Source organism: Kryptolebias marmoratus, linkage group LG21 (genome assembly GCF_001649575.2).
Source record: "Kryptolebias marmoratus isolate JLee-2015 linkage group LG21, ASM164957v2, whole genome shotgun sequence".
In the NCBI taxonomy this organism is placed as follows: Eukaryota; Metazoa; Chordata; class Actinopteri; order Cyprinodontiformes; family Rivulidae; genus Kryptolebias; species Kryptolebias marmoratus.
Window position 1 is genome coordinate 5,343,252 of NC_051450.1, and position 23,602 is coordinate 5,366,853.

General features: G+C 41.9%; 2 protein-coding genes across 2 annotated transcripts in view; one reads left to right on the forward strand and one right to left on the reverse strand.

Moving 5' to 3' along the window:
- The window catches only part of vopp1 (VOPP1 WW domain binding protein), a 76,080-nt gene extending 74,968 nt beyond the window's left edge, over positions 1-1,112 (forward strand). Inside the window, exon 6 of the mRNA XM_017436909.3 lies at positions 1-1,112. The gene's annotated coding sequence lies outside the window, so the exon portion shown is untranslated.
- On the reverse strand, positions 676-19,746 carry lancl2 (LanC lantibiotic synthetase component C-like 2 (bacterial)). Its single transcript, XM_017436916.3, has 10 exons — positions 19,425-19,746; positions 18,991-19,186; positions 17,151-17,268; positions 16,137-16,344; positions 10,975-11,122; positions 9,614-9,760; positions 8,434-8,616; positions 3,482-3,658; positions 3,246-3,318; positions 676-2,674 (listed from the first exon to the last, which is right to left on the reverse strand). Exons 2-10 carry the CDS (start codon positions 19,144-19,146, stop codon positions 2,598-2,600), a joined length of 1,287 nt encoding a protein of 428 aa, XP_017292405.1. The 5' UTR covers positions 19,147-19,186; positions 19,425-19,746; the 3' UTR covers positions 676-2,597.
- Between the last annotated feature and the right edge of the window lie 3,856 nt (positions 19,747-23,602).

Sequence of the window (23,602 nt, forward strand, 5' to 3'; positions counted from 1 at the left end):
AACTGGATGGTGTCCACCTCAACTGCTTGAGTCCAATCAGATGTGGAGACCTCGTCGGAGTGGATTCTGGCTCGAACCTGAACCCTTTCCTCATGTCGATGCTCCTGTGTTTAGGCTTTGGTAGTAGATGTAGATGAAAGTAGTCCACAACACACATACTGAGTGCGAACAGAATGCTAAACTCTCTATTTAATTTTAAAATGGCTGCTACCTTGGCAAATGGGGATAATTTTTTAGATTTTAGGTTACAATTTGGTGTGGTAGTAGCTGAAAGTCATCCCCAACACATACTAAGTGCTAATAAATTGCTAGCTTTTTTTGTAAAATTCAAGATGGCTGCTACTGCCACCTTGGCAAACACAAAAATGGCTATAAAGCAACCAGTTTTACAGATATTGAGATAATAGATATTGTTCTTCACCACATATGTTGACTGCTAAACTCACCAAGTGGCAGTCAAAATTTGAGCCCATGTCATCTTCAGCTGTGCTCAGGTTCTTGAAAACACCACTGATCTGCTCTTTGGTGCCACCTACCTTCCACAGACGAGAAGGTGAGGTAAATACGTCTGTTCTGTAGAGCTGGACTCAGACCCTGTTCAGACTAACATCCATCTTAGGTGATGATCTTAGTAATCATAAGTATTTTAGGAGTGACAAAATAAGCAGAACAGGAGCTGGATTCAGCTTTATTTCCAACAGTATCAGACCTCACAGGAATACTGTCCCTTTGTAAACACAAATGTAAAGTTAAGTTTGCAGACAATCACATTTTCCTGCCCAGGACATCACAGAGGAAGAACAAACACATTCACAAGTTCACCCCAAATGGTCTGAAAACTAATCGAGACACGAGGAATGGTGGAACATGTCCAAAGTGTTCAGGAAACATCGGCATGTTGACACTAGAAACATTATCATGCAGCAACATTCATCAAGGAGTCTCTGTGAGACTCAACCAGGCATTACATGAGCATTCTGGTGCTGTCGGGATCATAACAGGGACTTGATCATTGTGACTCAAACAGAAAACACAGCTCAGACTCCAAAATGACAAATCCCAACCATTTCTGAGGAGCTACACAATGAAGTGCCTGCACTCATGTCTACTGAGAACATATTTAAAATACTTTTAATAACAACACCACTCCTTGGCATTTAGGGGATATTTCAACCATTTTCTGAACAGGGTTTTATGGAAAATGTTATGAACAGTTAATATCTTGTTGCAGATAACCCTTTCATTGACCTCAGTTTGGAGAAAGAGTTTAATTTTGACAGTACTGACACGCCAACTATGATCTTTGATGAGATTCTTTACACCGCCATCAGTTTCACATTACACAGCATACAGGAATATTCTAATATTTCTGCTGGAAGAACAATGTATTGTAAAAATGGACAGCAATGTAAAGGTTTATAAAATAACATTTGTAACTATGAAATTTTCACAATTGATTTTGTATTTTTGACAGTTGGGATTGGCATATAATAAGAAAAAAAGAATTATCGACAAATTGAAGGACTGCTTTTGCTTAAAATGCTTTGTTTGTACATTAGCTTGCCAATACAGCCCAAGTGCAGAACCATCTTAAAAGTAGCCGAATCACCCCTTTAACACCTGGATTTATTTCAGATGGGGCCTTTCTCTCTGGAACAGTAGCAGCTGAAGGCTTCTGCCTCACAGCTTTAACTCCCCTGTGTTTGAAGCAAATAAAATATATTTGAACAAACTTTCCTGAAAACTGCACAGCCCATTGGAAAACCTTTAGAACTGTGCAGCAGCATTATCAGTTCAGTTCAGTTCAGTCCTGCAGTTGACATACCTGCAGGAGAAATACTGATTTTTAAGTCAACCTGGCTAAAACAAAGATTTTTTTTATGTTTGTTTCTTATGTTAATATAAAACCAGGAGTGGACTGAAGGAGAACAGTGGTAGGTTAGAAGAGATAAATCTGATGTGTGGACTGCAGGACAATGAGGAGACTCCTGCAATACTGCTGGCATGGAAACAGGATGAGTACAGCATGAACAGGAAGAAAGGATCCACGTTGACAAAACTCACTGCAGGAATAAATTAAAGAGGACAAAAAGTTCCCTTCAATATGACAAAAACATAAAAAACTGCAAGATTTAAACACAGGGAGAGGAAACAGCACAGAAACACGAGAGGAGAGCCAACAGGGAGCATGCAGAGACATCCAAACACAAACACACACACACACACACACACAGTAACTGCGAGGATGTTACAGGCTGCACTGTGTTTCTGTCTTTACAGTGACAGGCTTTCAACGAGTCAGGAGTTTTCATTGAGTCCATCACTGCAGCCCAACACTGTAGGATGAGAGAGCATGGGGACGCCACTACTCCCCACTCACAGACACACACACACACCACTACGATCCCACACAACACACACACAAAAGATAAATGTCCACTGTTCACCCAGATCTGTCTCAGTCCTGTTTAACATCCTGCTGGTTTTAACAACTTGACCAAAGCTCACAGATCAAATTAAATCCAGTCCAGGATTCCAGTTCACATGTTGTCCTCTTCAACCGCCTCATCATCCTCCTCAGTTCTATCACTGGCAGGTCAAAGTTCAAAGGCAGGAAAACATGAAGCTTCAGGCTGTGCCATTTCTGACAGGTAGTGGATGGTCCCTGCCATCCCTGAAAGGAAAAACATGTTAGCGTTTCACTGTCACCATGATGTCCCTGCTAATCAACCTAACCAATACCCTGAAAGAGCATACACACCAACTTAAAGGGCTTACGCTTCGTCCCAAAGGGCGAACAAAGCGTCTCAAAGGGCTTACGCACTATCTCAAAGTGCTTGTGCGCCGTTTCAAAGGGCTTACGCACCGTCCCAAAGGCCGAATTAAGCGTCCCAAAGAGCAAACTAACTGTCCCAAAGGGTGAACGTGCCATCTCAAAAAGGGTATGCACTGCTTGAAACACTGTCTACACTGAAACACCATACACCATTTACATTGCCACTGCTAACAGAGGAGCATCGAGTGAGCAACAACAAAGTTTCACCTAATTTGGAAAAGGGAAAGCGAATTGCAACGTCAATTTTATTTTGTCAATTATCCTGGTTTTGTGGTTGTTTGCAGTAAAAACTGAAATCAAATCTACAAATTGTAATTAACTGCACGGTCCTAGCTTGTTCTTACATCATTATTAAGGTGTGAAACATTAACCAGAGTAGAGCTATAGAGTAAAGGTCAAGATTTGGTACCTTCAAACAGAGAGTATGGTCTGTCAGGGATACGACAGCCGTGAGTCCCATAGTCCAAACACCACTCAGCAAACTAGGATGTAATAACAACCATACAGTTAGATAAACTTTCAAACGAAGGAGTTAATATATAATATTATTTCTGTACTACTCTTCTTTTTTTTTGTTTTTTAAAACCTGGGGTATATTTTTTGCTAGGTCACTATAAGAAGTTTGCCTTTGACCTTTGGTCTTACCTTGCATGCCCGATACAGGTATTTCTTCTCCTGGGTGAGCTTGTAAAGGGATAAAAAAGCATAGCCATTGCCAGCTGTGCCATGACAGATACTGTAACCTTTTCTGAGCAGGCCTCGCTGCCAGATGACCTCAGCACATTCTGCAGCCTCCTTCAAGTACTTCTCCTCTTTGAACACCTGCCGGAACACACATAAAACCAGAGAAACAGTCAGCATCAAGACCAGGGTTTTCATGCTTCTGTGATTTTAAAGGTAAAACCAAAAGGGCCATCTATTTCCCCAAAAGGCTCAGGTCTTTTGTGGCCTCAGCCATATTCTATGCAGTACATGAAATAAAAATTTCCTGGTAAAATCCTTACCTTGAAAGCAGGAGAGTTTCAGACTGGAAGGAACTTTGTCTGATCATTTAATTTTTCTTTTATCTAATCTACACTTATTACCCCATAATGACAAAAAGAATTGTATACAGATTTGTAACTTTATAACAAATAACACATTTCACAGTATTTAGATCTTTCGACACAACTCTTGCGTAAAGGGTGATAAGTGTGGCCGACCGATCACAGGATTGAACAACAAACAGATTTATTACAGAGGGAGGATTGATGATGATGCACAGCAACTTTGTTTAAAAAAACTGAATGAGCTAATTTGTCATGTTTTGAAAACTATACGAAGGGAGACATTCATCACAGATTTAATGTGTTGTGCTCCATGCATGTCGACACAGCCGAGTTCTGTTCCACGCCTCATTTGAGTCTGCGCTTCTCACTTCATTTCTGGAAGCTCGTGTATGTGAGGGACGTGGCCGGCTCTATCAGTGATTTACAAAAGCCAGAGGCATCATAAAGACTGACTGGTCTAGGCAGCTAGTCAGCAGAAATAGCCAACTGAGGCGCAGTTTGCTCAGCGCTGATTTTCAGTGAGACTGGGACATTTCGGCTGTACTCCAGCTGTTCGTTTATGCAGCAACAGTGTTCAGATTCTCTGACACTAAAACTTTTGGACCCCTGGTCTCAGGGTAGAATTTGTTGGTCCCTCCCCTCATTTGCATTTCAAAGGAAACAATGCGTGAAATCGCACATGCGCACCACAGACAGCTGCAGTCAAAAGCTGTTCTGCCCATGCAGAAGTACATGAACAACAATAATAACGGCAGATAGCAGAGAGCTGTTTACGCTAGTCACTCTCTTCAACATGTAGCAGCAACCCAACCTCACTGTAGGTCCAAACAAAAGTCTGTGTATTCACCATCTGAAATGCAACTACTTTAATGCTGTAGAGATTGGTGTCTCGCACATGCACGTGTCAGTGCCAGCGAGTGGTCTGGCATGGAAACTACAGCGCATCCAACAAGCACAGGACTACCTTGTAAATGTGTAATTTTTTCCCAATCAACATTGGAAAACCTCAATGCTAATGACCCAGTTTACAATAATTAGTGCACTGTATGTCTACACAACAGCTGTAATAACTGATGTGAAATTTTTCACCCACTCAAAGCTGTTTGAGCTCTCCAACAAAAGGCAGATTTGTTGTGAGTGCTCTGACGATAGTGAAACAGTGATAAGGAGTCTTCTCTCCTGCTGCTACTTTATTCACTGTGTTCTGTCTGTATCAGTGAGAAGAATGATAACAGCAGCACATTAGCTGCCAAGTGGCTCCCTAATGGACCAAGAAATACAGAAAAGTATTCATGTCTCAAGTTTAAAATCAGCTAATTAAAAAAGGCTCCATAATATTTGATTAAAATACCAGGCATTCCTGAAGGATTTCTTTTCACTTCCTGCCATCTTTCATGCCAAAGTTTTAGACGAAGATCATCTTATGTTGATAAACTATGGACTTTTAGCTGTTTTGGTCAAACCTTGAAGGAAAAAAAGTATGTGTTCAGGACACCTCTCCGCTTGTACAAAAGGCTCTTTATGTGTATGAGTTATAAAAAATGCAAGTTCATTGTTAAGAGTTTGTATAGTGTTTGTCCTGCAAGGGATACCGTAATACAGCAAAGCAATGACGTCATCATGTTGCCAAATCCTGGCCCAAGTGTTCTGGCCGACACCCCAGGTTGAGAACAGTAAAATTATACGTCCAGTGCCTTACAGTCTGGAAGCATAGAGTGTTCTCCCCTACATTAATGGTCCTTCGAGCTGAATTTACTGCCTTAACCTAGTAAAGATGGAGGAGGAACAGGACTTCGTAATTAGCGGCGCACGTCCGAAGCGCCAGACCCGTCTCCCGCAATGTTATGAAGATTATGAAGTCGAATATCACCGTAGAAGCCCATACCAACATGGAATGGAGAGAAGATGGATGACTCAGCAGGAGGGATCAGCCGAGAAGACCCCCCTCACCTCCCCATGGGTCTCCCCAGGACCAGCTGAAGCATCGTTTGGCGGCAAACCTGTCACCCATTATGCAGGAGAGAGTCCGCAGCAGATCCGAGAAGAGCCATTAACCCAACCGCTGGTATCTGAGGGAAAGCAGACAAGGTTATGGAGACATCCCACTCCCTCTGGAGCCGTACCCATCATCATGATGGACGACAGGACTCTAAGATCAGAGTTAGAGGAGCTCCAATATGAGAAGTTCCTCATTCAGCAATCCCAGCAGCTTATATCAGCAGACCTGGCAGCTTTAAGAGCTATGCAGACCAGTATGTTCCAGATGATTAACGTTGTTCGTGACACTCAGCATGAAAAGTGCGAAGGAACGGCAGGCACCAAGCATTCAGACTCAACCCTCAGCGAGGATGATGAGGAGTGGCCACCACCACCACCACCTTGCATAACTGAGCATGAGATACCTAGCAATCAACCTGTCCTGGACCAAATGATGGGCGAACTTCAAATATTAAAAGGTGAGGCTCTGCAAACCAACCACAGTCAGTCGGTAGCTCCATTAGCTGCACGAATAACATCAAGTTCTCAGTAGGCAAGAAGTAATCACCAAGCCGGTAATCAGACTTCGCCGGTACCCCCACTGCAGGGTGTACGACCACCTTTCTCAGCTCTGTCTACCCTGAGATTTAACTCTGCTGCAAACCTCAGGCCTACGAACATTCCGCCTACCTCCACTCAGACATATCCACCAGCTTCCCAATATCCGCCAATTGTCCAAGAAGAAACCTTGCTGAACCCTGGGTCGCCGTATCAGAGTTTCAGCTCAGGTACAGCTTATCATGGTCCACATCCAACCGTCCCAAATCTAGTTCACCGATACCCTGGTGAGTTTGCACATCTGAAGATGGCCTTGGCAAACCTATTACGGCCTGACAGTCCAGAGCTCCTCAGGTATCAGGTCCTAGTGGATCATCTGAAGTTGGAGGACGCTAGGCTGATAGCGGAAGCCTTCCTTCACTCTCCGACCCCATTTACGGATACCATGACTGCTTTAAATGAGAAGATGGGGCAGCCTCACCAACTGGCCCTGAAGAGGATTGCGACTGTGATGGACTCACCTGACATCCGACGTGGTGATGTAGTCGCTTTTGAGAAATTTGCTCTCCAGATCCAGTCGCTGGTTGGCATGTTGAAGACGCTTGGCCCTGAGGGAGAAGTGTAGCTATACTGTGGCTCACACGTTGCTCAGTTGCTTAGTAAGTTACCCCCTGAGCAGCGAGCGGATATGTACTGAAAGTGGAACCCAAAGAGCTAAAGGGAGGAGAAGAAGCGTGGTATATTCCTCACCACCTTGTCAGCCACAATGGCAAGCATAGATTGGTCTTTAACTGTTCCTTTCAACACCAAGGGCACACCCTGAATGATTATCTCCTTCCTGGCCCCACTCTCGGTGCCTCCCTGCTTGGGGTCCTGCTAAGGTTCCGGGAACATGCAGTGGCAGTAAGTGGAGATATCAAGGCTATGTTCCACCAGGTTCGCTTACTACCTGAGGATCGGCCTCTCCTGCGTTTTCTGTGGCATAACCTAAGACAGGAGGAACCCCCTGCAGTGTATGAGTGGCAGGTGTTACCGTTCGGCACTACCTGCAGCCCGTGCTGTGCCATCTTCGCTCTGCAACGCCATGCCAAAGACCACAGTCAACCGGGGGCAGAGTTTAGAACCTCCATAAAGAGATGTTTTGATGTGGATAACTGTCTCCACAGTGTGCCAACAACCACAGAGGCCAGAGAACTAGTGGATCAATTGAGGTCTATCCTGTCATCGGCTGGGTTTGTCCTCCGTCAATGGGCCAGCAGTGCTGAGCTCTGGGTCGCAGAGAGTAAAACAGAGAGTCCAGAATCCACCCTGGGTCTCAGTTGGCACTTTGCTACCGACATGCTTGGCTATAAGCATTGTCCGGTCCAATATGCAACTCCTATCATTCGCATCATCTACCGAGTACTGGCCAGCCAGTATGATCCATTGGGGTTCATACTTCCGTACACCACCAGAACAAAGATGTTAGTCAGACGTCTGTGGGACAAGAATCAGGGCTGGGATGATCCCCAGCTGCCACCTGACCTCTTCCAGCAGTGGGAAAGTTGGGAGCGAGAGCTCAGTTTCTTCCTTAAATCCGTCTTCCTAGACCATACATACCCACTGATGTAGCTATGAAGGTGAAGGAGAGAGAGCTGCATGTGTTTTGTGATGCGTCGGAGCAAGCCTATGGTGCTGTAGCATACCTTAGAATGACAGGGGAGAATGACAACAAAGCCAAAATTTGACTTAATATTTATAAAACTGACTGAGTTGTAGCCATTTTTGCGCTTGCTAATATTGCTTAGCTGCGAAGCTTATCTTGAATTGGGTTGACATCCAATTAATATTCAGTGGTAGAGATATTTTGCTAACTGTACAGGCAAATAAACACGCACACAGACAAAGACATTATTGAATGTGGCAGACAAAATGAGCTTTCTGTCACATCCTCTGATCATGCAGTGCAAAGCCAGGCCACAGGATGGCCTTGTTGTGTCGCTTTTTGACCGTCACAGTGAAGATCAGTCTCACCTTATGAGCCATGAGGAGCATATGGACGACACCAGCCGCTCCGTGGCACCAATGAACCAGCCGGTCACTTTCATTGCTTAGCGACGATGGGAAGTTTCCTGATCGAAACTTCTTACTGCGAACGTAGTCGATGCAGGGACGCACTATCTCTGACAGCAGGTCTGGATGAACTTGTGCTTCAGGCTGAAGAGACAAACAGAGCATGTTTTCACTTCTAAAACTCACCATCGCTCTTGGCCTAAACATTTTATACGAAAAAATTCAATGAAAAAAAAAATTGAAAACCTCAAAACAAATGTTCAAGCTAAGTTAAGCAAAACAGTAACTACAATGAACTAAAATGAACATTCTGCAGTAAAATCTCCAAAAATCATCAAACCTCAACTGTGATTGTATAAAAGCCATGAGAGATATCAAAATGCCAGTTCACTCATCTAAAATCTAACTTTCTGTGACTTATTTATACTCAGAATGATGTTTTTACTGTGAAAGATGTCTGAGATTTAGACATTTAGTATTTGTCATACAATGCACTGCTACTCATACTATTCTTGAACCAGCTAAATAAAAAAATTAAAGCTTAATTTAAAGCTATCGGTTTCACTAAATACAGCTTCCTGTTTGCAGCCAGCAGAAATAATTCAATTGAAATTTTTACATCTGTAAGAAAAAACTAGTGAGTTCTGTTCTTGCTTTAGTGTAATCCTTTATTCCAGGGGTAGGCAACCTTGGTCCTCCAGTTCCACTATCCTGCATGTTTTTCTTGTTTCCCTGCTCCAACACACCTGATTCAGTAGTTAAATGACCTCTTCATGTTCTGCAGAAGCCTGTTAATCATCCATTGATTCAAATCAGGTGTGTTGGAGCAGAGAAACAAGTAAAACATGCAGGATAGTGGCATTTGAGGACTAGGGTTGCCTACCCCAGCTTTATTCTGTTCATTAGAGCTCTTTGAGAGAAATCAAAAGTGGCCTAAATTAATATCAACAAGTCATCGCTGTACAAAAATCAGAAGTGAGGATCTTAGGTGTTTCATCCTATATTGTGGCTCTGATGCTCACTAGTCCTCTGTCTTGTGAGAAGCTTTCTTGTCTTGATATCAGTGGCTTTTTCTTCTTCTCTGACCAAGCTAAAGATAGAGCTGGAACCAAATCACCATCAGCTTTAAGCTTCTCCTTACCTGCATTAACATGTAATAGATGCCTGCCAGGCCATGGGCAGCGCCGATGTACTGCTTCTTGTGCCATTCATAGAGAAGAGGGCAGCGATCTGTCTTCTTCTGCTCTGCTGACATGTTCTTCCCAGACTCCATGATGGCCGTCACCACCTGAGGTTTGGAGAGAGTTGGACAAGGTGAGCTCCGTGAACTTGTATCAATCAATTCTCTTACTATCTTAAGGTAAACATATCCTGCCACTGGGAGCGGTCTCATCCCTTGAATTTTCTGCTCAATGTTTCTTTGACCTTAAATAAATAAAAGCAATAAGCTGGGTCTTCCTGCCTTAGGACAAAAGCTCTTTGGATGGGAGTCAAGAATCAAAATGGAGTCCCGTTGCCTTCGCATGAACTTGTGAGGATTTTCTGGTGAACCTCAACGCCTTCATCTGAAATGTGTACCTGAAATATTTTAGTTTGAAGGCCGGATAGCTCCTCTCAAAACACACTGAAAAACAAATACTAAAAACTGTTTCCCGTTGTAGCTCTACCCTCACTCAAACATGTAAACAAACAAGTAAAAACTGAATCTGCTGCCAGATTTACCCCTAAATAATTACAGCCTTATAATTGAGGTTAAAGGTGACATGATAAACACATTAGATCAGTTGTTCTCAAAATTTCATGCTGTGCTCCACTTTGCAGGGAAAATATCTTTAGTCCCCTCTTGGATTAATATGACTAAAACAAGTCAAATTTACATGTAATAACAAAAATAAATAAAAGGAAAAGCTCAAGATTTACACAGTTCTTTTAATTTTTCTCTTAGTAATTTATTATGTCAATTAGAAAAAAATCAACTTGTTATTGTGGCATTTTTTCTCTAAATTGATGCCAGTCATGTAGTGAGTAAACAGAGTTTGTACCATTTCAAGCAGCGTATTATTGCACTGCGACCCCCCATGAGGTTGCGCCCCACAGTTTGAGAACCACTGCATTATGCGCCCCTACACTGGATTTGAATAGTACTGAATACTAATCATGTATGTCAAAGTCAAACAAAAATTGCATGTTTGTCCTTTACAGCACCACAGTACTTTAACTTAGCTGGTCTTGTAGAAAGTTAATCAAAGCTACATTTATAAAAAAAATCTTTGTTTTTACCTAGAAAATCTACAAAAAACTGAACTTAAGAATGGCATCAGACTGTATTTATTCTGAATAATAATGTATGTTTCCTGAAACTTATTGTATCTCATATACATTGGAGAGAAATGAACATTCCTAAAGATCAGGGTTTTTTCATTACAAATGAATGAATAAATTACTTGAAGTTAAGCCTTTTAAACAGGGTTTAAATATGAAACAGCAGGAGAGGAACCTCACCTTTGTAATTGTGTCTTCGTCCACAGTATTAGCTCCAATTTCTTTATTGATGTAGAGTAAAGAATAAAGATATCCGGCCCGTCCATACAGCAGCTCATCGGGCATCTCAGCGTCTGGACTGAGCACGGAGCGCTGCAGCTGGATAAGCCTGATGGACAAAACCAGCTCAGGTTATCATCTTATAATGTAGATCTAGGCTTTACATACAAGGCTGCAGGAAGATATTCCATAACTGCTTTATTTCAACAACAACAAAATTTTTTTGATATAATACTAAAAAAAATCAATCTGATAAGTGGTGTGTGCATATGTATTCCCCTCTTTGCTTTGAAGCTCCAACCATCAGAAGCCACACAGCCACACACAGTGGATAAACCCACTAGCGATAGCCTTAAAGGGCGAAGCCTATACGAAACAGAACATGTTTTATAGCTGTAGAAATAGTGGAAAGAGGGGGGTGATCACCCTAATTTCTAATTCACTGAACTTTGAATTGATATCTGAGAAGGGTGACAAAGAGGGCAGATTTGTTATTATAAAGGGGAGGATTGATAACGTTGTTGTCACGATTGTTAATATACAGTATATGTACCACCAGAGAGCGACAGAACTTTCTTAAAAACAGTATTTGACACCATTATCTCATTTAGTGAAGGAGTTCTTGTTTGCGCTGGAGATTGGAACACAATCCCTAACTATGCACTAGATACAACAAGCTATAAAAAAACAAAAAACTGGTAGGTCAAAAGATCTAAATATCCTGATCAGGGAGATGGGCATGTTTGACGTCTGGAGGGACCTCCATATTAAAGAAAAAGAATTTACTCATTACTCTTCTACATACAAAGTCCACTCCAGGATTGATCTGTTTCTGATGAACACCATCGATAGATCTAAAGTGAAGGAATGTTTAATTGGAACATCTGATATTTCGGACCATAACATTATCTATTTGTCCATCGGTTTGTATAATAGGCTAAAACAACATTATGGCGCTTAAATAAAGGTATCCTTCATAATGAAACCACAACAAAGGAGATTAGAAAAGAATTAGCGGAATGTGTAAAAGACAATAATAATGGGCAGGTAAATCCCACCTTAGTTTGGGACATGGTCAAGGCAGTAATGGGAGGGAGACTAATTTCTAGAACTGCTTATCTTAAAAATGTAAAAAGGTTAAAATATGAGGAATTGGAAAACACATTGAGGAAATTAGAATTAAAACAGCAAAGGACTAACAATGGAGAATTATCAGAACAAATAATGAAAACTAAAAGCAATATAAATGATATGATACTTCAGGAGCTTGAGGAAAAATTGCGATTCTCCAAACAAACATTTTATGAATCAGGCCCAAAAGCTACACGAATCTTAGCTAGACAAGTTCGTAAACACCAACTGAAGCATTCAATAACTAAAATTAGAGAATCCTCAACTGGTAATTTAACCTATGACACAGAAAAAATACATAAGACCTTTGAGAATTACTTTAAAACACTATACTCTGCCCCAGAAGTAGTTAATATAACTGCTATTGACGATTATTTGGCAGCTGTGGACTTACCTTCGCTTGGACTAATCCAAAATGAAACTCTATCTGCTCCCATTACCCAGAAAGAATTGGATACAGTTATTGAACTTTTGAAAAGTAATAAGTGCCCAGCTAGTGATGGGTTTCCAAATGAATGGTACAAGATGTTCAGGGAGGAGCTTTCCCAGGCTCTGCTCGAGTCCTTTAACTGGACATTGAGAAGAGCTGTGATCCCACCATCTTGGAGAGATGCTATAATATCTGTCCTCCCTAAAGAAGGGAAAAATGTTGAATACTGTGAATCATATTGCCCAATCTCAATTCTGAATGTTGATTATAAAATTTTTACATCAATAATCTCTCGGAGAATGGAGTATTACTTGTTAAACCTAATACACAAAGACCAGACGGGATTCATGAAAGGCCGACAAACTCATGACAGCATAAGACGAACATTACATATATTAGCTCATGCCAAAAAGCAGGATCTCAGCATCGCATTACTTAGCCTAGACACAGAAAAAGCTTTTGATCGGGTCAACTGAACTTTTCTATACAAGGTACTAGAACGTATGGGCTTTAATAATCAGTTTATTAGTTGTTTGCGGTCACTTTATGATAATCCACTGGCCCGTGGTTTAATCAGTGGACACCTAACAAATAGCTTCCAACTACACAGAGGAACCCGCCAGGGATGTTGTCTAAGTCCATCACTTTTTGCAATATTCATTGAACCCTTGGCACAGGCTATTAGGGAGAATGATGGGATAAAGGGTGTTAGTTTTGCAAATATAGAACACAAAATTGGCCTCTTTGCAAATGACAATCACATACCTTTAAAATCCAAATATAACACTCCCCAAACTTATGTCAGCTCTAACTGAGTTTGGCCAACTGTCGGGCTACAGTCTAAACATCACAAAAACACAAGATCTGACAATTAACTACTCCCCTAGTAAACTTATAAGAAAGACCTATGGACCTAAGTGGGATGCCAAAAAGATAAAATACCTAGGAGTATTTATTTCCAGAGACTTGGGGAGTTATTTAGTTTGAACTTTGGTAAGCTTACTAAAACCATACAAAAAGATTTGACAGCCTGGCTAAGGTTACTGTTGGATTTCACAGCTAGAATGGAAATAGTGAGGATGAATCTGCTCCCTCGATTTTTATATCTTTTCATGTCATTGCCTATTAGAATATCTAGCACACAGTTCCATGCCTGGAATAGGCTGATCTCAAAATTTATTTGGTCCGGGTCCAGACCAAGAATAAAATTTAAAACACTCCAAATTAATAGAGACCAGGGGGGTCTGGCCCTTCCAAATTTGAGGAAATACTACTACGCATCTCAAATGAGATTTATGGTCTGATAGTGCTCCCCGGAAATGGAGACTGGCTGGAAACAGATTGAACTTAGGCAGGATGGGGTCCAACCCCAAACACGCTTGGGAGGTAAAATAGTTTCGGACCAAAGTGGGAATCGTATAGTTGAAGACACGTTGTTAATCTGGAAAGAATTAGTTGACAAGAACAAATTGGCAGATGTCACTGGACTCCTGATGTGGCCCTCTTGTAACTCAAACTTTCGGCCAGGAGAATTAGATTCTTCCTTTTGAGGCTGGAAAGATAGAGGACTTGTAGCTTTGTGCCAGTTTGTAGAAGGTAACACATTTAAAACATTTGAGCAACTGAAAAGGGATTATAAACTTGAGAACAGAGACTTATTTAAATACTTTCAGGTTAGACATTTCTACAATACCAAAATAAAAAAAGGTGTTCATCCAGGAGGTAATACTATTTGTGCAAATTTTTACAAATGGTTATATACACCTCCCATGTAAAACCGTTTCCAAACTATATAAGGGGTTGCAGAAACATAATGGAAATAACACCTTGAATATTGAGTCAAAATGGGAAAGGGAATTGGGAGTAAAAATTACAGAGGGTGATTGGCTTTCAATGTGTGCGACACAACAGACATCTACCAGTTCTAAAAGATGGAAGGAGTTCGGATGGAAATGCTTAATTAGACACTTTATTACACCTCAAATTATTAGTAGACATAGAGGAGAAGAACAGCAATATTGGAGACAATGTGGCCATCAGGACGTCAATCACTCTCACGTATTTTGGTCCTGCCCAAAGTTGGCACCTTACTGGGATGGAATCTGTCAGACTACCGGGATAATTTTGGGGTATGCCATCTCCAAAGACCCCAGAATTCTTCTGCTGGGGCTGATATGTGGAGAAGTGTTTCAAAAAGGAGATGAATATCTTTTTAAAATTCTATCAATTGCAAGCAAAAAAGTTATTACACGGTCTTGGCTAAAGAAACTCCCTTCCCAGCTGGACCATTGGCGGGAAGTCGTGGAGGAGATCCACTCTATGGAAAAACTGACATTTTTTTACATATGAAAGGACATTCTCACAACAAACGCTGGTCTAAATGGCTGACATTCAAGAGCAAGGAAGCATAAATATATGTAACATCTTGTAATTTTTTTTTTTCTTCCTATCCAACTATGAATCAGTGCCCCAAGTTCTGTATGTTGTATGTTTCATTGTAATAATGAAAAATGTTAAATAAAGAGTATATAAAAAAAAGCATCTGTGAAAAAAATATAAATGTATGCAACTCAGCCATAGAGGGTGCAATTCTGTTGTTTTTGCCCACGAAGAAGACTTTTTTTGTATTTGTTGCAGAAGAAAAAAATAAATGATGGCTGACAGAGCGACACTAGTTTTACCGTGCTGCGATGTAGAAAGTTATCACACGTGTAAAACAGGCTCTGTGTCAGTCATTCTAACAAAGAGGTTAAATAGAAGAAGAAACAATGAACTGGTGTAGATTCTCAGTCATCAAGGCCATGGCAAATTCACAAAAGGTTAAAAACCAAAAACAACTGGACTTCTTTCCAGCAATCCAGCTTACATTTAAAGCTGAGATCTGATGTAAACTGGATTACATCACATCTTAGCTTTAAAAGCTCAACTCCACACTCTCTACTTCTGAATTGAGAAATCTCCTCGGATGAGAAGCGAAACATCTTCAACTACAGAATAGAAGTCCAGTTGTTTTCGTTTTTTAACCTTTTTTGAAGAAACAATGAACTAAGGATTAGCCTCTAAAGTGCCTATGTGCCAAATGGCAGTTCAAAGGATCCAGCTTCTTGCAGTCCTTAGCAGGGGTGCTGCTACAAGGTGCTCCTGCTGGGGACTACATCATTCTGCTGGAAAACTTCATTACCCACATGGGTAACAACAGTGTAACCTGGACGGGTGTGACTGGGAGGAACAGCTACTCCGATCTGAACCAGAGTGCTGTTCTGTTATTGGACCTTTGTGCTTGTCAGAGTTTGTCCATAACAAACACGTTTGCCCGTAAGGATGTCCATGACTGCATATGGCACATGGACACCCTAGGCCGCAAATCTAAGATTGGCTTTGTAGTCGTGTCATCTGACCTGCGGCCGTATGTTTTAGACACTCAGGTGAAGAGAGGAGCAAAGCTGTCAGCTGATCGCCACCTGGTAGTGAGTTGGATCAGCCAGAGGTCCGAACACCTTGATGAGTTCCTCAGTTGGAGCTCCTGACACCTGGATGAGTTGAGTAACTTCTGACCACTCACCTGGACAGACAATCCTTGCTGTCTGCAGAGTTGTTCAGTTTGTGGTGGACCACAGCACCCACAGCCAGGGGTCCTGCATCGCCACACAGAAAGGTCACTTTGCGACCGTTCAGAATCCTCATGGCCCTCTTCACATAGTCTAGCGCCCTCTGGAGGTGGGAGGCTTCATGAGAGACCCGGTACAGCTGAAGGTACAGCAAGGCAATACCTACAGTGACAGCAGAGTAAACACAGGACACACCTCAGTACTACTGTGATTAAACAATTCATAAAATAATTGCAATGATTGCAATTTTTCTGATTCTTTATTATTTTGCCAAATTTAGTTTTCATTCAATAGTTTGAAGGCTTTCAAATATTGTTGTTTTGTTGTAAAGGAGATAAATGGCCTGAAATGTGGAGTTCTCCGTTTTATTTGGTTTGAAAGTTAAATGTGTCCAGTTGTTCTGCTGTGTTGTGTTCTCTGTGCTGTTCCATCCAAACGGTTAGTTTTGCACAAGAGAATGAAACTGTTGTAAAACTTAGCTGGTCCCAACCATTTTGGATAAAGTAATTGCAGTGATAAGATTATGTAACAGTTGTAACAGAGGGGGCTTCTGCTGAACGTGTATGGAGGAGGACGTGCTGGTGTCTAATGAGCATAGCGACCGGCTAACTAGCATGTAAGCTAATGTGGCAAAGCTCTTTGTGGTGGAAAGCACTTTGAGCAAAGAATGTGAAGCCTTGGAAGCACATTCTGGGGTTTGGCTGACTTGATAATATATATATATATATATATATATATATATATATATATATATATTATTATGGAGGCATTATATCTACATTATATTAGATATAATAGCATCACAACACCGCTGGCCAGGAGGCTGATACTGCTGAACTGGGGTAAACTGGGCTTGTTTGTTGTGAATTGTTGACTTAACATGTTAAAAACTCAAGAAACAGAATGTTAAACAAATAATTGTAAGTGTAGTGTAGCTGATGGACAAGGATAGTCCTCTCACAACTGACCTGTCCAACCGGTGTAGGTAGAAAAGTCATGGGGGTCGGCAGTCTTCAGGCCCTCCTCCATCTGCTGGAGGAGATCCTTGATCTTACTCTGAACCTTCCTCTGGAAGGATGCGCTAAGCTGAAGAGGAAAACAAATATATTTTTTTAAATCCAGACTCCTTTAACATTGAATAGAAACATTTATTGAGATGTTTGACACTCACAATGACAGCAAGTCTGTGTGTAAGGCTGACGAAATAACTATCATGCAGATAATTGGATTCAGATTTTGTTTTTTTAATCAATGTTATGTCTTCTATGGGACATGAAAATATACCATTACCTGATGTTGTAATAAATCACACAAATTTTTAAAAGCTACTTAGTGAATAAGAATAAACCCCTTTAAAAAGCATCTTTCTGTCTGCATTCCTCACACCTCCTTCAGTGTACTTGATGTTCCTCAGAGTCCACACACTGACCACCCACAAAAATTCACAAAAACACAGGAGCCAAGTGCAACGCTGAGTTAGTTCAGAAACTTCAGCAGTTAAAAAGGAAAAGAAAATTCAGCTGTTTTGCAAAACCGAGCATATCAGATTTATGGATAATAAAAATAAATAAATTATTCTAAATGGGTTAAGGAATAAATGGGAATCTATGAATATGCCAACCTGACCAAATATCCACCCAGCAGCAGCTGAACCCAGCCTGTCTACCATGCTGTCCTCTGAGATCATTCAGCAAGAAGCAGTAAAGCAAACTTTATTATTTATTTCTGTTTCCTGCATGATTTCTGACTCGCGTCCTCCTTTAGCTTTGAAAGAAAACTCATAAAAAGGTCAAAATGTGCAGCTCGATCATGAAAAAAGGTGCTATGACCTTTGGTAGCAGTACATCACCCAGCATATTTTTTTTATTTTTTTCAATTGAACTTTTACGAATCCAGAAGATTTCACAACAGAAGGGTCAGCTCTGAGTGTGATGACGACCCACTCCTGTTTCCACAAACTTTACAGTTCATGCATCAAAACGTCAATCTGCACCACCAGTCCATAATCGGCTATGTTCCCACTGTTCCAGCTTCAGGTATCAAAAACTGGATCCTAACCAAGCCTGTGAATTATAAAAAAAAGGACATGATCTGTCTTAAGAGCAGAAGCTGATATTTAAAAGGCTGATATGTGCCATTTGTAAGTAAGTGGCTATTGGTCATGCCTGTGCATACTCAACTTATTTGGTAGGAAAGATTTTAAATATGACATCAAAAATCCCACATCAGTCGACTTGAAATTGAGAATAAGTTTTAATTTGAAATATATATACGTCCTCTCTCCTTTAGGAAGAGTTGTGTATATCAGCTATCATGTCCAGACTCATGCAGGTACTAGTTTGAAAAAATGAAGATGGGATGCTTAATTCAGACTTCTTATTTATGTGAATGATGATTAAAATTACCTCCTCTACTTTACCTGAAAATAGCCATGAATTACAATTTAGTTAGTGTTACTACGTGTTTTATGAAGTAATGATGCTCAGCTGTTATATTATAAATGAAAAGGTTGTTAAATCCACCCAGAGGGAGGACTTTTATCTCCTAGCTGTTAGCAAACAAACAGGGCTTCGTCTAATATCTGGTGCTTTAAGTGCCAGCCACAGGCTGGAGATGAACACAAACTATTGCTTTACAAAAAAATGTCCCTTTATTTCAGTGAACCCAACACGGGGGACAAGTCCTGGACCCAGAGACTTGGACAAAAAATAAATGAATAAATAAAACGGAGAGTGAATGCTAAGCTAACTCTGCTGCAGTTAGCGCGTCAAAACAAAGTAAAATGCGACAAAAACCAGCAGCTCTCACCGTTCCCTCCGCATCTAAAACCTCACTGTGGTTTCCGTCCGACCCAGAACTCGAACCTTGATCCCAGTCCGGGTACGGATTCGGAAAGGACCGCTCCTCCATCTCCGCATCTGCGGATGACATCAACTTGAACCTCTTGGATACATTATCTCCCATCTCTACGGCGGCCCGGTAGGGACAAAACACCTCCGCCGCACTGCAGAGAAAAATAAAGACATTTATAATCACGTATTGTATTTCAGCTTTGTATGAACATAAAAAAACTTTAACTCTACCTGTCGCAGTGCAGACAGACAACAACAAAGTCAAAAATACAGAAGTTCAAAATTATATATATAATGTGTGTATGTAGGTAAAGGAGCAGAGAGAACTATGCATTTAAAGCTGCAGTATCGACTGCAGGTATTGACAGGTGGAGCCACAACCGAGCTTACCAAACGATTTGCAGACTGTTCTGCTCGGTGGATCCCAGCCAGCCTCACCGTATCCCGGTGTTCCCGGTGCCCAGCCGCAGTCAGCGCGTGCAGACATCCACGTGTCCCGGCATCATCCCTGCTGCTGCTCACTCACTGAGAGCTCCCGGTACTGCTGGTTTTAACCCTGTCCCCAGCCCTAAGGACAGGTTCTGCTGTGGTCTCAGACTGCAGTTGGTGTCCAAACCACCGATCCAGTCCGTGTGACGACACCAAAGCCCGCCCTGGACAGCCGATACTCGCCTACCCTCAGTAGGTAGTCCAGTGTGAGCAGCTCACTCGCAGTGTGAGCTGTGACAGATGGTGTTGGTGTGTGATGCTGTGCTGACTAGGTTATAAAAAAACAAATCCACAGCCTCCACCCATTGGACGCATCTCACAGCCTCCTGATCTGTTCTGTGGCCTTATCTTTCAGTCAGACTGTTGGGGTAACATGTGTTTAATGATGTTTGAATGTGTTTGTCTGTTTTTTAGTGTTTGTGCAGACTTAAAAATTAAAATATGGTCTGTGTGTCTCCTTTCTGACACGCAGAAGACTGGTTGTGCAGGTTTGATGGCTGCATTGTGTCTAAATTAACCAGCTGTTGAGACTCAGAATCACTCAGCACTTAAAAACTGTTGAAGAATGTGTTTGCTCTCCCTTGTCCACAAGTGTGACTTTACTCTTAAGAAGATTCTCAGTTTGAACTTGGATTAACATTTATTCCACAACAACTTGGCGTTGTTGGTAGGATCCCTCGAGTAGTTGACAGGAGTGGAGTGGTCAGTGACTGATCGTCCTGAAATTACATTTATGGACAGAATTTCTAGGTGCAGCCAGGATGCAGAAGGAGTCCGGTTCAGTGGCTTCAGGATTCCATCTCTGCTATTTGCAGATGATGTGGTCCTATTGGCGACATCATGCCGTGATCTCCGGCTCTCACTGCGGCACTTCGCAGCCAGGTGTGAAGCAGCTGGGATGAGGATCAGCACCTCCAAATCAGAGGCCACGGTCCTCAGTCAGAAAAGGGTGGACTGCTTTCTCCAGGTTGGAAGTGAGGTGCTGCCTCAAAAGGAAAAGTTGAAGTATTTTGGGGCCCTGGTCATAAGTAAGGGAAAAATGAATTGTGAGATCGACAGACAGATCAGTGCAGCTTCTCCAGTATTGCATATTCTGTAGTGGTTCATTGAGGTGAAGAGGAAGCTGAGCTGAAAGACAAAACTCTTTACTGGTTGTTCTGCATTCCTACACTCACTTATTGTCAGGAACTTTGGGTAATAACCAAAAGTGAATGAGATCTCAGATACAGGTGGTTGAAATGAGATTTTGCTGCAGGGTAGCTGGGCTCTCCCTTAGAGACAGGGTGAGAAGTTCAGTTATCCTGGAGGGACTCGGAGTAGAGCCGCTGCTCCTCCACATCTGGAGGAGCCAGTTGAGGTGGTTCAGGCATTTGGTAAGGATGCCCCCTGGTTGTCTCCCTTGGGAGGTGTTCCAGGATAATCCAACTGGAAGAAGACCCCAGGAAACACAGGACATACTGGAGAGACAATGTTTCTCTGCTGGCCTGGGAACACCTTGGAACCCTCCTGGAAGAGCTGGAGGAGGTGACTGTGGAAAAAAAATATCTGGGCTTCCCTGATCAAGCTGCTGCCCCTGTGACCTGACTCTGGCTGACTCTGGAACTAGTGGTAGATGGATGGATGGATGGATGGATGGATGGATGAACTGACCACATAAGTCCATAATCATCACCACTGAGATCCAATAAACTCCAAATTTATCAGGTAAGACTTCTTTTGAGTACAAAAAGCAGGCCTAGTAAATTAACAAAAAAATGAATAGAAGGTAATCAGTGAGTCATGTTGTGGTACTGGAGGGGACTGGTTGACACTGATTGGATGGAGACCAAGTCCGAGTCTTTAGACTGACAGGAAGGTGACATGAACGCAGGGGTAATTTGTCCAAGAGCGAGACCAAAACCAGACACAGAGACAAAAGCTGAAGGTAAGTGTATTTATTTACAGGTGACAGTATCTACAGTGCGCCGTTCATGGAATGATCTGGAAAGCAAGAGGAACAGGGTGAGTCTCGGGTACCAATCCTACAATCAGCCGAGCACTGCAAGGTGGCTTAATTAATGTTCTTTTGCTCTTACAGGTCCAGGAGGTGTCCAGCGGCGTGGAGAAGATGACGGAGGTGTTTAGGTGATCCAGGAGTCGACAAGCCAGTAATCCTGTCCAGGTGAGTATCCAGATGTCCAAGGTAAGTATCCGTGAAGCTTTTAGTTCCGTAACGTGGCAAGAACCTAAGATCAAGGTGCACAGAGAACGTAGTCAACAAACAACCAATTTAGGTTAGAAACTGTGGCTGAGAATCTAACCCAGGAGGTTTGATGCTCCAGCGAAGGTCTGGTCTCAGCTGGAGGCTTAAGTACTGGCAGTCTTCATTAACCAGATCTGGATCACCTGTGAAACCAAGCGCTAGAGGAGCCGCCCCAAGGCGGGGCTAAAACTCCAGATCCCTACAGTAGGTGGATCCTCTGGGTAGACCTGGTTGATAACATGGTCCCAATTTCATCAGACTTCCATTCTCCATATGAACCTGTGTCCACTGCTAGCAGTCATGTAACAAATGCCACAAAAGACAGTGGTTTAAATTTTTGAGTCCACCTTATTATTATTTCAGAAATAATGGTGGCCACATTTTGGCGTCACAAACAAATAAATGTTTATCAACAGAAGGAATGCCTCCAGAACTGAGTTCACAGAACTCAGTCCACCATCGAACCTCCTGGTATAAAATACAGTAAGAGAGATGTTGGTGAATGCTTGTCACCCGCCCTATGACATGTGAAAAAAGAAGAGTTTCTTCTGAAATAACCTGGTGAGAAGTCTGAGTTTTATTTCTTTGTTATCATGAATCTGAAACTGTATGATGTGTCACGCTGGGAATTTGATACTATACCTTATTTTAGCGACCATGCAGAGAAAACCTATGAAAAACAACAACAACAACAACAAAAGAAAACAAACAACATAACATTGGCAAAAGAGCAAGCTGCATCTGGGAATTTAAACAGCCTACATTTTACCTCTGAGTGCTAACAGCTTTTCCTCTCCCTTCTTTCTGTGTTCACAGTTTCAAAATTTCAGAACCTTAGAGGTGCTTGGGTTATTAAGGAGAAAAAAGAGAGAATATGTTTTATTTAGGAAAGACTGTTTTGTGTGTGTGAGAAGTCTGAGGACTTCAGTCCATTTTGAAACATTTACTCTGTTAGAGAAACCCTCCTGAAGGCTTCCTCCCCTGCGTTATACACACACTGAAAGTTGTGTTAACCCTTTATTTTTACCTCTTTTCTTTCTAGGATAACCTGACAGAAAGGCTGTGATTTGAGTCCAATGGAGGAAAAGACCAGCTCTGGTACTCCAGGAAAATGTCAGCCAACCTCAGGAGTGTTTGTATCACCACCACCAACCTGCTCAGTGACCCCCACCCCTCTGCTGCTGCACCACTAATGAGGAGCTTCAGGGTGAAACGTCGTCCTGCGGGCCTGACTTTGCTTCAACATCAGCTTCCTGTCCAGGCCATTGGTCCAGCGGACTGGGACAAGATGCTGATTGTGGTGAGGAGGTCATTGGCTGTCGGTGATATCAAAAGATCCACATTGTCACCTCTGACCTCAGGAGTCCAGACCAGTGTTTTCCTTTGTGGAACTTGAAAACTGTCAGGAATGGTGGAGATGAAAGCGATACCAGAGCGCAGACTCATCTTTGAAACGGAAACTAATTTATTAAGTAAAAGAAAAACAGAAAACAAAATACTGACGTGGCAGCAAAACGAACTAACAAAACATCCAGAAGTGGCAAGGCTTTGGCAAGACAACGAGGGTACATGGTCCAACATTAACACACACTACAATGATTCGGCAGGGAAGTGGAGGAGATGGCCAGGTTTTAAACACTGAGGGAGAGATCAATCAATCAATCAATCAATCAAATTTTATTTGTATAGCACATTTCAGAAGCAAGGCATTTCAAGGTGCTTTACATAATTAAAAAACAAAATAAAAACAGCACGTGACAATGAATAAACAGTAAGAAAGAGAAAAACATTGAAGACATCAAAAACCCGCACTCTAACCCTAATTTAGCCATAAGCA